This window comes from Eutrigla gurnardus (assembly GCF_963514095.1).
Source record: "Eutrigla gurnardus genome assembly, chromosome: 15".
Taxonomy (NCBI): domain Eukaryota; kingdom Metazoa; phylum Chordata; class Actinopteri; order Perciformes; family Triglidae; genus Eutrigla; species Eutrigla gurnardus.
The window spans coordinates 8754816-8768554 of record NC_139938.1 but is presented as its reverse complement, the minus strand read 5'-3'; the positions used below and the strand labels follow the sequence as shown (position 1 = coordinate 8768554).

At 44.7% G+C, this 13739-nt stretch overlaps 1 protein-coding gene across 1 annotated transcript; it reads left to right on the top strand.

Annotated features, from left to right (window-relative positions):
• Nucleotides 1-1736: 1736 nt before the first annotated feature.
• On the top strand, nucleotides 1737-11607 carry wnt11 (wingless-type MMTV integration site family, member 11). Its single transcript, XM_084028320.1, has 6 exons — nucleotides 1737-1958; nucleotides 3377-3570; nucleotides 5196-5440; nucleotides 7471-7748; nucleotides 8115-8407; nucleotides 10588-11607. The coding sequence occupies exons 2-6, from the start codon at nucleotides 3488-3490 to the stop codon at nucleotides 10760-10762; spliced, it is 1074 nt and encodes a 357-aa protein (XP_083884446.1). The 5' UTR covers nucleotides 1737-1958; nucleotides 3377-3487; the 3' UTR covers nucleotides 10763-11607.
• The last annotated feature ends 2132 nt before the right edge of the window (nucleotides 11608-13739 follow it).

Here is a 13739-nt window from a genome sequence, read left to right as displayed (position 1 = left end):
GGGGCTACCTTGTGATTGACAGGTCGCTACCAATGCAGTTAGCTACGAAGATGACTTTAACACTTAGCTGTAAATCCACCTTGAATTATGCTTGTTTTCATCAGATCCACCCGTCGCTCCTCCACAGTCCAAATATGGTCACTTCCTTCACTCGATGCAAACATTCCAAGATGGCGACGGCCAAAATGCCGAACTCAAGGCATCAAAACGACGTCACCATGACTACGTCCACTTCGTATATACAGTCTATGTGTAAACCACATGGAGTCTCTCTGCAGGATGGCAGCCCCACTGTAAACACGGAGCTATCACACTGCGTGTAAACCCTGTTTGGCCAACAGGTTTGGACACTAGATCCGGGTGTTCCCAGAGGAAGAGGGCTTGTCGTGGTCCGTAAATGTGTCTGCTCCAGAGACAGCATGACAACACCTGATCTGCTGTTCCCCGGCAGAGCAGCTAGCGGTGCACCAGGCCAGCCATGTTAGCTATACCAGTCGCAAGGTCAAGGTCTGGATAACAGCTCACTACTGCCTTTTGTCTGAGCGCTGGAGGTGCAGCGGATTCTCAGGGAAACTATACACGACTTTCCCACAGCTGGCTCTGCAGCGGATCACTTACAGTGTCGTTCATATGCAGGAAAACTCAGTGACTTTCAAAAAAAAAAATGTAAAGAACATATGCTGGATAGAATCTGTGTGCACGTGAGTGAGCTTAGAGTACCGCAATATCATGTCACAATGTGTTAGAGCGTATTATAACTATTGAATGGTATCCACACAAGTTAATAGAAAGAGATGTCCGTGTCGTGTTGAATTCAAGTCATCGTTTACATTTCAGACGGGAAATGATTTGCTTCTATCTAAAAAATACATTATATTTCTTATATGTTGCTCTGACAACTGCCTGTAGAAACATTGATTATGAAGGCGAGACGACCACGATCAGACTGCAAAACATTGTTTCTCAATAGATTTGGATAAAAAAAAAAGGATGAGACGTGGACATTTTCAATCATTTCAGTGATTCTATTATTTCATAATCTTACATAAGATATAGTAGATATAGTAGGCTACATTTCAAAGTTTTGAACAATAATGGACCGTTCATCTGTGGACATATATGACACTTGTGTTTATTTTAACATCTGAAGAATGAAATATGAAATAAGTCATTGTGGCCCTTTAACACTGTTACTTTAATTACAGCAACAGTTGATATGGGACATTTATAACAAATAATATTAGGACCGTTTTAGCAGTCTAACAATTTCTAAATAAGATAGCAAAACTAAAGCTGTTTTTGGAAATATTCTAACCCAAACACACTTGTAAGGCTTCATATTTTTGACTCTTAAATGTTACAGCCATGTAATATCCTATGTGATTAATTGGCGGCGTGAAAATACTGGCTCCCATTAAGCATAATGATAAGGTCCCTAGAAAGTGTCCTTTGAGAACCGTAATGGCAGTTTATGGGAGTATGATACCAGAGCAGCTATAAAAATGCCATTAAAAGAAGGTCATTCATCATCACAGACGCACTATAACTCACTCCACCTCCCGGCGGGAATATCACGGTGTTTCACCGGGGTCTCCATGCAACCGGGGGAGCGCCGTGTAAACGAGTAGCTGCGCTCAGGTCCCGCTGCAGCGCGCTTTCTTATGCTAATGCTGGTCTGACATCAGCAGTGAGATCAAAGAAGGGCAGGGTAGGACTTTAAAGCCGGGTCTGCCCCCCACTCAGCCTCACTCGCTCTCCGCTCCTCAAGCCTGTCTGGCCCGCCGCTCTGCTGCGCACCATGCGTACCTGTCCGGAGCTATTCTACCACCACACGCTGGATTTTACTGCCGCATCTGGCTCTTAGCGACGCGGACGACGCTCCGGGAGGATATTCACACCTTTTTCTTCTCCCCTCTGGTCTACTTTTGTTGGGTGAAAGCTGAGCGCAAGCGGCAAAGGTGAGGAGGAACTTGTTGGTCTGGAGGGAACAGTTATGCAGGAGTCCGTGTGGACTCAGGATCAGGTCTAACGTGCAGGACTCCGGTCTAACGTGCAGGACTACTGAGTGGACATAAAGCTGCTTGTTTGTCGGTGTGGAGGGGATGATATCAAACGATTTACTGCCTTTATATGCGACTTATCACAACTTTAACCTGCTTCAGTCTCCACGAGCACACCGCGTTATTAAAGGTTATATAAAGGTGATATAATATTTATGAGTCGTTAGTGAGGCCGCTCTCCTGTAATTGTATCCCCGCGGATCTGACTCTGCGTCCCAGGCCGGCGCGTCTCGGCTCGGTGCCGGTGTTTGAGGCTATCAGCCTTTATCTCCCGGGAGGAAACAGGAGCTGCCATTCAGCCCACTTCGCTCAAATGTAAATTTAAACACTTAATCTCACTCGAGGCCGATTTATTTGAACAGACGTGACGCCAGGCGGCAAACAAAGAGTTGAAATGCGCAGGAAACAGGCGGCCTTGTTTTAAATCGATGTGAGAGCCTCGATCAGTTTTTTTTTTTTTTAAGGGATTTTCGCCTCCAGGTCAGAGTCAGAGTGAGTGTGAGTGGAAAGCAGTTGGCCGAGTGAGACGGGTTTCAGCTCGGCTCATTACAATAATTAATATGAGGACTTTAAAAGGCCCGCTATCAGGAGCCTGAATGCGGCCAGTTTAAGCTCCCTTCAAAGAGATTTACCATGAGATAAAGATGTGATGGCAGAAGATCACCTCGGTGATCCTCTGCTGTGATCACATCTAAAAGTCTCCCAACGAGAAGGATTTACTGACGCGTTCAGACAGATGGAGTTAAATCACAGGAAACAAGCCTCCTTTGTTACAAAGTTTAGCAAAACCTCCAGTGAGTGTAAATAACTTATTTTATTCAAATCTCATCACCAAACAACGCGATACTGAATACAATCAGCCATCATATAATGTGTAAATTATATTAAAACATGAAATGGTTGAAAACAAAACAACAGAAAGTAGAATGAAGTCAAAATAACTGAAGAAAGACAGATTTATTTTCTTGTTCTGTGATTACTTACATGTACAAGGATGGTTTTCTTTGTGCTTGAACGCTGTAAAGAAGAATAAATCAACTGTTTAGAATTTTTCTTGCAAAACTACAATTTTTCTAATTTTAATTGTTTTCCAACGTGTCTTGGTCTTTATTTAATATGCAAGTTTAAAGTAATAATTCCTCCATCTGGTTTTCACGTTATCATCACATTTGATCGGTTTTTAAATGATCCTGTAACCTTGTACGGTTTTAGAGCGCGCACAAGCGTTTTCACAACCAGTGTTCAATCCATCGCATAGGGGGGAAATATTTCTAACCTGCATCGCCAAGTCATATCATCGATGTTATTTATTACAGGGTTTGGAAGAAGAGGCCGTGTCATGTCAGTTGTCTTCTGAGCGTAAGCCAAGAAGCCCGATCGAACCCCTCGTCTTTGTGTCCTGTGTGAAGTGGAGTCCCTGTCCAACCATGAGGAGCAGCTCTCATGTCCTGCCTCTTGGTGTGCTCACGGCTCTGCTGCTGTCTCAGGTCTGCTCCGGCATCAAATGGCTGTAAGTATTCTCAGGAGAGGCCTCGCCATCTCATTCTCTAGGCCCTTTCACCCTCTTAACGCTGCTTTACGGTCAAACCACCAAACAGATGAAGATACGCCAGATAGTGCGTCGCTTCTCCGCATGTTTTACTATTTTATGGAGTGGAGGGGCCGTGGCAGCTTTGAAATGGGCCCCAACATTCCTCAAGCTGATCCTGGTCCAGGGAGAGGCTGTGTTCTGTACATGTGGGACAGCAGATTAGCCACGAGTTCATCAAGTTATGAACGGAAACCGCTTTATTGCAGCTTCGGTTAAAGGATGCGGTTCCAAACCGTACCCCCCGCTGTATCTTAATAAGAAGATGAGAATAAGACGGGGAAGACGTGACATCGTGGCGGCGCGGTGTCTGCGAATACAGACGTGAATAATGAATATATCGGCGTTGTGCCAGTAGAAATAGTCTCGTTAGGCCTCAATCAGTGTAAAAATAGTGTGCTGCAGAGGGAAGCTGCAATGACATAAATATTGACACAAATGTTGATTGCTCACACGCAGTTTTTTAGAGGAGAGTTAAAGTAAACAATAATTTACGCAACAATTTTGGAAAGTCCATAAAATCCCCCAAGTTGCCATTTTTTGAATTTGTTTATGTTTCAATTGCATGTTTTGCACGGTTGAGGTTTTTTGAGGTTTGCGTGTCCCGTCGTGTTTTTTTTTTATCATATTTTTATCCCTGAGTCTTCTTTCTGAAGAGCTAACCGGCTGAGCCCGAAATATCCGCGGCTTCTTATCACAATGAGCGGTTGTAAGTCTGGCGGTGGGAAGACTTGAGCAGATGTGCCCATCAGGGCCGGGATGGCATGTGCTAAATCTAAGCTCTCTCTCAGTCTCCATAATGCACGGCGGCGCAACGCAAAACAGATGCGGCTGTAAACACCTGTGAGTGCCGGGTTACCACCAGCCCGGCCAAGTCACAGCTTATCATTGGGCACAGAGTGGCGGCCCCTCGGCCCCTAATGCAAAACAGGCCAAGGTGCAGGCGGCGCTGCCTGGTTCTCACGAACTCTCAGCGGAAACAGAGATCAGAGCTAACCTGCTCGGCCTGCGGTTTCTCTATTAAGTTAATACTCCATAACTTCTAAATGTTTAAATCAAAAAATTGCACCCTGTAATATTCTGCAAACACATGATTCATGTCAAACTGAGGCCGCAGAGGACGGCGCTTTCTGGAGCGGAAAATGCTAACGTGAGGCATCTATAGAGTTTCTGATCTGACTGTGGGTCTGAATTTAGTGTTTTTTACATTTTTTTTATTTCGGGGAATATCTCAAGGCCTCTTCTACGCATTAACAAAAGACAAGCCCTGAGCCAAGAACGTGTCACTTATGTTTTATGAATCCACGGCTGACTTTCCTTTCGGGATCTCCACTGTGATAAGATGGTTCTTCTCTGCAACACATGCCAAAGTATTTTCCCGCCTGAAGCATTATCTGTTTCAATTTTTCAATCGTTTGTTCTGATGCGTCTCAAAAGGCTTGAAATGCTCGAACACACGATCCTGAAACCTAAACACTGCAGCGTAAACGTGTTTGCTGTGTAACGGTTACTGACCAGGTTGTGTGTGTGTCCGTGCCCCCCTGCAGGTCGCTCTCACACACCCCTACATCTCTACACATCAACCAGACTCAACACTGTAAGCTGCTGCCCGGCCTCGTGTCCTCCCAAGCTCAGCTGTGCCGCAGCAACATGGAGCTCATGCAGACCATCATCACGGCCGCACGCGAGGTCAAGAAGACGTGTCAGAAGACCTTCTCTGACATGCGCTGGAACTGCTCCTCCATCGACATCCCCATCGATTCTCCCAAGTACCGGCCGGATCTGGACCGAGGTACGTCGCTGCTGTAAAGAGATTGGAACGACTTCCAAAGAGCCGCTCCCATCTTTTCTTTACCCGCAAGAGTCTCATGTTTATGGTCATGATTGACATTCAGTGAATAACCATAAACTGAGGTCATTGAATGCTGCATGTGTTGCGGTTCAGTAACGGCTGATTTGATCCGCGGTTGTTCTGCTGGCGTCTGCGCTCACATACATATTTGTCTGTATGTATTAACATGACTGCTGTCGTAAGAATCTTCATACAGAATCATGGTGGATTTATGGTTTTAATGTTACCACTTTTTTGCCACCAGCCAAATTATTATATAATTTATTCCCGAGCAGAACATGTAGACCTGACCTGAACCCTCTCTATAGGGACGTTAATGGTTGAGTGTGAGAGGCTGCGAGGGTTGAAATGGTTAAAATACGACACGTTACTTTACTTTGATGACACAAAAACTGTGGGTTTTGAACGTCTTCCATGAGACATAATTGTCAAATAATCGATTTATTTGTCTTTGGCAAAACAGCTTCGATAAGCAAAATTGAATGAATCGTAATACAGCCTGTTCCTCTGACTACTAGATTAAACTTAATGTTTCTGTGTAAATGTAATATGCCACCCCATCATATTTTTAAATTCCTCCGGGCTTCCCTGCTAACGCCAAACGCTATGATTTGTGGGTAATTCCCTTCGGCAAAATCTGCAGAATGTGGATTTACTTAAAATGTTTATAAAGTGCTCAAAAATTCATCAAGAGTCTTGAAGCACTTGACGATTTGACCGTGGGACAGAACTTAACCCTCAGTGTGCATGTTGGGATGCGGCCTTAGTGAAGCTGTTCTTATTCATATAAAAACGGCTTCTGAGTTACGAAATCCACAGTATTATCCGTTTGCGTCTATTGCTAAAAGGACCTTGAGCGAGCCAGAGGCCTTTGCTGAGCTGTGGGTGGGGGAGCGGTGGATATGGCTGCCATTTGCCAAATGAACAGTCTGCAGCGAACAGGAAATGGCTCATCTCTGTCCAGGGACGGCTTTGATCTCTGCAGCCCACGGTCATACGTGATTTCTTCCCTTACTTCCAATTGCTCCCCGGCTTTTTAACATATGTGCTCTCTGTGTACACACATCACCACCAATTACAACATCGCTCACTCTGCCTTACAGCCGGAGCAGTGATGGACTATGTTTGATCGTTTCATTTTGAACGCTCGGGTTCTTTCCCCCCCGCCGAGACGGTGAAACTCTGGTGGGAAAAAAGACAGTTGGAAAGCAGAGAAGTTGGTTATAAGTGGTTTGAGAATGTTGTGTGGATGTTTTGATTTGGGTTTTTTATAGATGATAACTTTTCATCAATGGAACCAAAGTAAATTCAAGCTGACCGTTACAGGTTTCACACTAACACTTAACAAATATACTTTTCTGACAACCATAACAAAAATAATCTCGCTAAACCTGAATAAAATGAGATGAAATACGGCGTACTGGTAGCTCACTATTTTATACTGTATAATAAATATTTATAATATAATTTATGTAATAATTATATACCGGTAACAATAATCAGAATTGATATGGATATAAATAGTATTTATATATAATTTAAATATTGCTTAATTTATTACCTAATACTTACCAACTTAATTTCTGAATCTATGTGTGCTTTGCTACTAATAACCACTGGAGCTGAAATGATTTAATTAATTTAATTTCACAATAATTAATTTTTCAAGAAGAGAAAAAAGCAGTTGGTTGGACTAAATAAAGCATGAGTGTGTCACCTGGGGCAGCAGGAAATTGTGACAGGAAACTTAACCATAATCTGTCATTAAATAGAGCGAAAGATTACTCTAATGGAGAACGGATGATGATAATAATCGTTGGTTGCAGCCGCGAATAACTCGACTATGATTTGTGCTCAAGTGTCAGCATTGAACTAGAGGATAAATTTATCTTCGAATGGCTTTGGTGTCAGTTTGCAGGACCAGGCTTTTTGTTTTATCTCTAATTTGTGTCTCGTCTGTGTTTCGACAGGAACAAGAGAGTCTGCATTCGTCTACGCCCTGTCTGCCGCGACCATCAGCCACACCATAGCGCGGGCGTGCACGTCAGGAGACCTGCGGCTGTGCTCATGTGGTCCTATTCCCGCGGAGATCCCCGAGCCCGGATACCGCTGGGGCGGCTGCGCTGACAACCTGCACTACGGTCTGATCATGGGCTCCAAGTTCTCTGACGCGCCCATGAAGATGAAGCGCGCTGGTTCCCATGCCAACAAACTGATGCACCTGCACAACAGTGAAGTCGGGAGACAGGTGAGCTATATGGATATATATTATTAATTGTCTTAAAATAAGCACAAACATTTAAAGATGTTTCTGAACGTGTTTTAAAAGAAGTCTTTTTTTTAATTTGGAGTCTTTAAATTGTAGATCTAGTTAATGAGTTTTCTTATGATGCGTTCACACTCGATTCAGTAAAAATGTGTATTGGCTGATTATCATGACGTGTTCAAATATAATCTTGTAGTCTTGAAGATGTTTTCACAATATACAATAGATATTAGAGAGGGGATTCTAACTTCTAACATTCACTATTCTTAAAAAGATGTTCAGGTATGAAGTAAAAACGGTATGGTGGTATGTGCTGACTTGTATCTTATTTGTATGAATGTCCTCTAGGCGTTGAGAGATGCGCTGGTGATGAAGTGTAAATGTCATGGTGTGTCCGGCTCCTGCTCCATAAGGACCTGCTGGAGAGGCCTGCAAGACCTGAGGGAGATCGCCATGGACCTGAAGACCAAGTACCTGTCCGCCACCAAAGTGGTCCACCGGCCCATGGGGACACGCAAGCAGCTGGTACCCAAAGACATTGACATCCGGCCGGTGAGGGAGAATGAGCTGGTCTACCTGCAGAGCTCCCCGGACTTCTGTGCTAAGAATGACAAGCTGGGCTCCGTCGGCACACAGGACAGGTGAGACTGCCACGCCGCGTTGCTGTGCATGGCTGTGAGGAGGAGGGGCTGTCTGCTGCTAGTGGTAGTCCTCTGTTGTTTGGTTGTTATATCAGAGGAAGAGGAAATGGCGGATCCTGGATGTATGCGCTCCCAGGATGTTGACTCTGGTGAAGTGGCGTCCTGCCTGGTGGCACCGTTACGTTTGGGGCCAGCTGATAACGACCCGCGGCCCCTGAGAGGGCTCCATCTGTGGCTCGTCACTGAAAAGGCCACTGTGACTGGAGCCGTTGTCCCGCTATCTAATGACTAATGCCGTTATTCTTAGGGCTGAGTGCACTTGAGCTGATATTGATTGGAGAGGGCCACACAAACGGGGGAAGCCGAAGATAACGGTTTATTTACGCCGTCCGGCTCCAGTGTTTTAGTTGGGACGGCGTTACGTGCTGCGTGAGAAGCTAGTGGGCAGCGAGGAGCCCCTCTGTCTGAGGGTCCGACTCTGATCTGGCTGACCAGAACTCAATGTGCAGCATTATCTTGCAAACGTATTGAATTTCCAAAGTCCCAGGTCGTGTAAACTGTTTATTGATGCTTGGCACAGGAGGCACATTTTAGAGGATAAATGTAGATCTCATATTATTTTCATCAACCCCACGAATCATCCGTCAGACACGCCACCTCCTAAGAATAAATCACACCCACGTGTGCTTCAAAGTCATCCAGCACCCTTAAGTTGATTAAGGTTAAAAAGCTCCACTAAATGGAACGTGATGTTGTTGCATGTTCGAAATGTCATACATCATATGACTGCCACATCACGTGTCCCTCAGCCACAGGCCGCTCTCCAGATAACCAGGAGACATGCTTCGTGTCATGGACACTCACTGTCACCACGTCTGCAGCCTGATAACGCAGCAGCCACACACACTACAGGAACGTGTGACGCCAGTGTTTGTGTGCGAGTGACTGTGAGCGTACGTGTGAGGACGGATCATTCCCATATGTCTAGACCGGGACCGTAGACAACCATGGCAACCAAAGCAATAAGTGAAGTTTTTTGGGAAAAGTCGAAGTGCCCTCTCATCCGCATGTTAAATTACCTCTTTTTACGGTGACTGACAGTTACGTAGCCTGTTATTTACGGTAGATTGATTGACTTTAGACCCGCCCTCCTCTGCCTCTGGTTGGCTAGCACTCGTCTCGAAGTTGATTGTCAATGAGCAAGATTGGTGGAAGGTTGGTAGGTTAATGCTTTCCACTCCAATGTGGACGTTTTCATCAGACGGGCAGCCTTCCGGTTCAGTGCTCTCATATATAATAATAATAGCGTCTTGATTATGGGAGAATGTTGCTATGCAGGTTGCCTTTATGGATGGAATGAAATGACACTTACATTGACCTCGCTCTCGTCTACACGGTTGGCTCTGACCAACTCACAAGACCTGAGAGTGTTTGATAGAAGGAGAGAATCTGGGACAGCGGAAGTTAATTTTAGCAGCCGTGCCTAAATGGATCAAATGTGATCACCGGTACGACGCAGCGTCACAGCCCTGGGAAGAGACATGCCATTGAAGCCTGTGCGTTAGTCTTAAATTACATTACTGAGAACCAACAGATGTGAACGACACAATGCACAGCGCTGTCCTCTTCCATCGCTTACAGCACAGCGGTGATATAACGAGATCCCGCTCCCGACAAAGCAGTGTGAGGTTTCTGTCTTCTTCCCAGCTCCCACCGATCTAATAAACCTGTCTCCCTCCCTCTCCTGTGCTCCCGCAGCAGCCTCAGTGTCTCCCTCACCACGCTGGTCATTAACACGCTGCCATCATAAAACAATGCAATTATGTGGAGAAGACAAGCTGAAGAAAGGGAGGGCCGCCCTGTGTATTCAGTGTGATTTACGACGGGGCTATTCTCCGCTCATTCAACATGCTTTAGACTTCTTAGAGGCTCCCAAGCATCCACCGCTGAAAAGGGTCAGGCACACGGGACGGTCAAGCTCTTTTAAAGGACTATTGTGCGTGCTCAACAAAATATTTTAGAATTAAGCTGTAAACCGAATTGTCTCAGGCAGGAAACCAAACTAAAATATGTTCATAGCTGGTTGTTTTTGTTCAAAATGAACCACCCTTTCTCTCTTATTAAAGCATAATAAGTTGTGACACAAAGTCAAATTTAACACTTTTCTCTGCTTATTTCAGGCAGTGCAACAAAACCTCCCTGGGCAGTGACAGCTGTGACCTGATGTGCTGCGGCCGTGGCTACAACCCGTACACCGAGAAGCTGGTGGAGCGCTGCCACTGCAAGTACCACTGGTGCTGCTACGTCACCTGCAAGAAGTGTGAGCGGATCGTGGAGCGATACGTCTGCAAATGAGTCGCCACCGCCGCCACCTTCGCTGCCGCCGCCGCCGCCGCCGGCCCCACCAGCAGTCCTCCGCAGCCGCCCGAGGCCACAGATTAACCAAAGCACTACAGTACCAAGAAGGCTTACTTCTGTCTTAAGCTTTAGCATGTTTTATCTCAACGAGACAGGGTCTTTTGTCGTGTCAGTATCATTTTTGTATCAAATCTCCAAACTGCCAATTGGGCTTCTGAGCTTTTTTGCTTCACAAGAGCTGGACGTGGAGAGTGTGGTGACAGTGCCAGTTTACGTGAAGACTGCCGTCCGCCTGGGTATTTCCTTTTTCTTGTTAATGATTATAAACGCCCCTAACAGGGATGTTCAAAGCCTATTTTATTATATCTGTAATAAAAAGAAATGATATAGGATTTTATGCTGGAGGAGAGGGATTGTCTTTTCCCCTCACTAGGCAGAGACGTTTGTTTGCTTCATTCCGAGGAATCTGATGGATCCGCGTGGTACTTTTTTTTAGGTACTATTTAAACGTTTTTTCCTCTGCAGCAATGGACAATATGGGGAAAGGGAACACAAAGGGAACTTCAAAGTACTTTTCAATCATGGAACATTTTTTGTGGTTGACGTTTCGGACTCTCACCACACAGGATCTGCATCCCTGTGGATTGAGAGAAGACTATTAAGGACTTTGTGAAATGGTGCATTATCTCCTCTATGTCTGACATGCAGTTCAAAATATATTCTATTTTTCAGAGCATATGAGCTGAACTCATGGATTTTGTAAACCACTTTTGTGTGGCTGTACATACTGTTATTTTGTATACTGAAATAAAGAAAGAAATATTTATAAAATAATTAAATAATCTGCACTATCATCTTTACATGGCCGTTGCATGTTTCTCTTTTTATGTGAACTGCACCTTTATAATGACGCACTGTGCAGCTCATCTTACAGGACTTTTGGAAACAGAACCTTCAAGGCTAATTATTGAAGTTCCAAGCAACATTTACTGTAATTTGCTTCAAATCAAAGCGTTATAAAATGAGTTTGCCACAGCTTATAGCAGGCTGTGATTGTAAATCAGCTGAGCTCAGTCAGTAATGAGTTGCAGGGTTCAAACTGACAGCCTGTTGGGGTCTCTCTCTGAATTACCAAAACCCTGGGAAAGTGTTTGTTTGACATTCCACCTCCTCACAAAGGCCATGCAAATGGATTTTTGTCACTCCTATCGCAGCTTTAACCCTAAAACACTCATCTGTCTGGCGCCAGACCTCCAATGTACCACCATCAAATAATAGTGAAAAAAACAAAGAGGGAAATCTAATTCATTTTGAACACACAGCCAGACTGTTGTCCTGTCACGGGGAGCAGACTTGGCGCTGCATAGAGCCGAGATATTGCCCTCTGGCCAGCCGTGTGTTGGTTAAAGTGGTTCTCATGATTTTACACTGACAGAAATAGCTGTGGAGGATGTAGGGCCCATGCTGGGAGCTCACATGATACATCGCAGCACAGGGCTGCACACTCACTGGAGCTATAACACTCCTTGACCCAAGCCTGAGACCGCACACACAAAGTGCCAAAACAACCCGGCACACTCTGAAATAACAACGCTGAGCGGGGAATTATCACCAGTCATTTCCATTTTAGTGGCCATTTTTTAATGCTTGTTTCACAGCAGTCCATTGTATTTCATTTCAGTTTTGGATACAAACCTAGGATGAGAACAGGCAGCAAAAACTTGCATACTCTCTACTGGCCATCAGGGGGCGACTCCTCTGGTTGCAAAAAGAAGTCTAAGAAGAAAATGGCCCTACTTCTCTCTTGATTAATTATCAGTAAACATTGTAAACATGAGTCTATGGTCTCAATCTCTAGTTTCAAGTCTTCTTCAATCCAGCATGATGTTCATTTAGTAAATTATGGTCCATTTAGAGTCAAACAGACCAGAAAGAAGGAGATGCTTTAGGGCGGGGCTACCTGGTGATTGACAGTTAGCTACTAAGATGACTTTAACATTTAGCTGTAAAGTTGACCTTGAGTTATGAAGCTAACTTTGTTAGCAGCTTCAAACCAGAGACCAGATGGATCCAGATCCAGTAAGGGTGCCACTCTGCTGCTTGTGTTATCAGATCCACCCGTCACTCCTCCACAGTCCAAATATGGTCACTTCCTTCAAAAATCCAAGATGGTGACGGCCAAAATGCCGAACTTAAGGCTTTAAAACCGTAGTCCACAAACCAACGGGAGACGTCACCATGACTACCTCCACTTTTTCTTGTATACAGTCATAACAAGACTAAGAAGATTTGATTATGCGGGTCTAATAAAGATGATGCGTGGTAACAGTGTGACCGAGGGGAGTAACTGAACAATGAACTCTGGGAAGTCTTGGACGGATTGACTGACTGAAGACCTGCACGGCGTCCTCAAATACAGCCGGGGGCTTCGAGTGGGGGGGAAAGTGCTAATGAGGACACCAAAGTCTTGTTAGTGTGGACGAGTATGTAAGCATGCAAGATGCATAGATGAATTTGGAAAAAGGCATCTGTTTTTTAAAAAAATCATGGCAAATACTCTCTGGAACGTTTAAAGCACCAACTAAAGAAAAAGTGCCGACAGTGAGTGAATCAGCTGACTCTCGGAAGTGGAAAAAGCGGATACGTCTCACAAAATGACTTTACATCCATCATTCTTAGTCGAGTCTATATATTTACAAAATGACGAAATTGCGGTTATGTAATGTTGAAATCAGGTTGAGAAATTCTTTGTCACACAACAATGTGAAATGTTCCCGAAATCTAAGCATGACATGAGAGTGATTTCATCACGCCCCTTGAGATTAGATAGGGACTTTAGTCTGGAAATGCTGAACCCAGCCAACTGACCCTCTGAGCAACCACTGCTATCATTAAGCCGTGCAACTATTCGGCTGACCTCGGTCTAACCCTCAGTCTAAATATCTCAATTGGATATAGTCCACACAATAAAGCA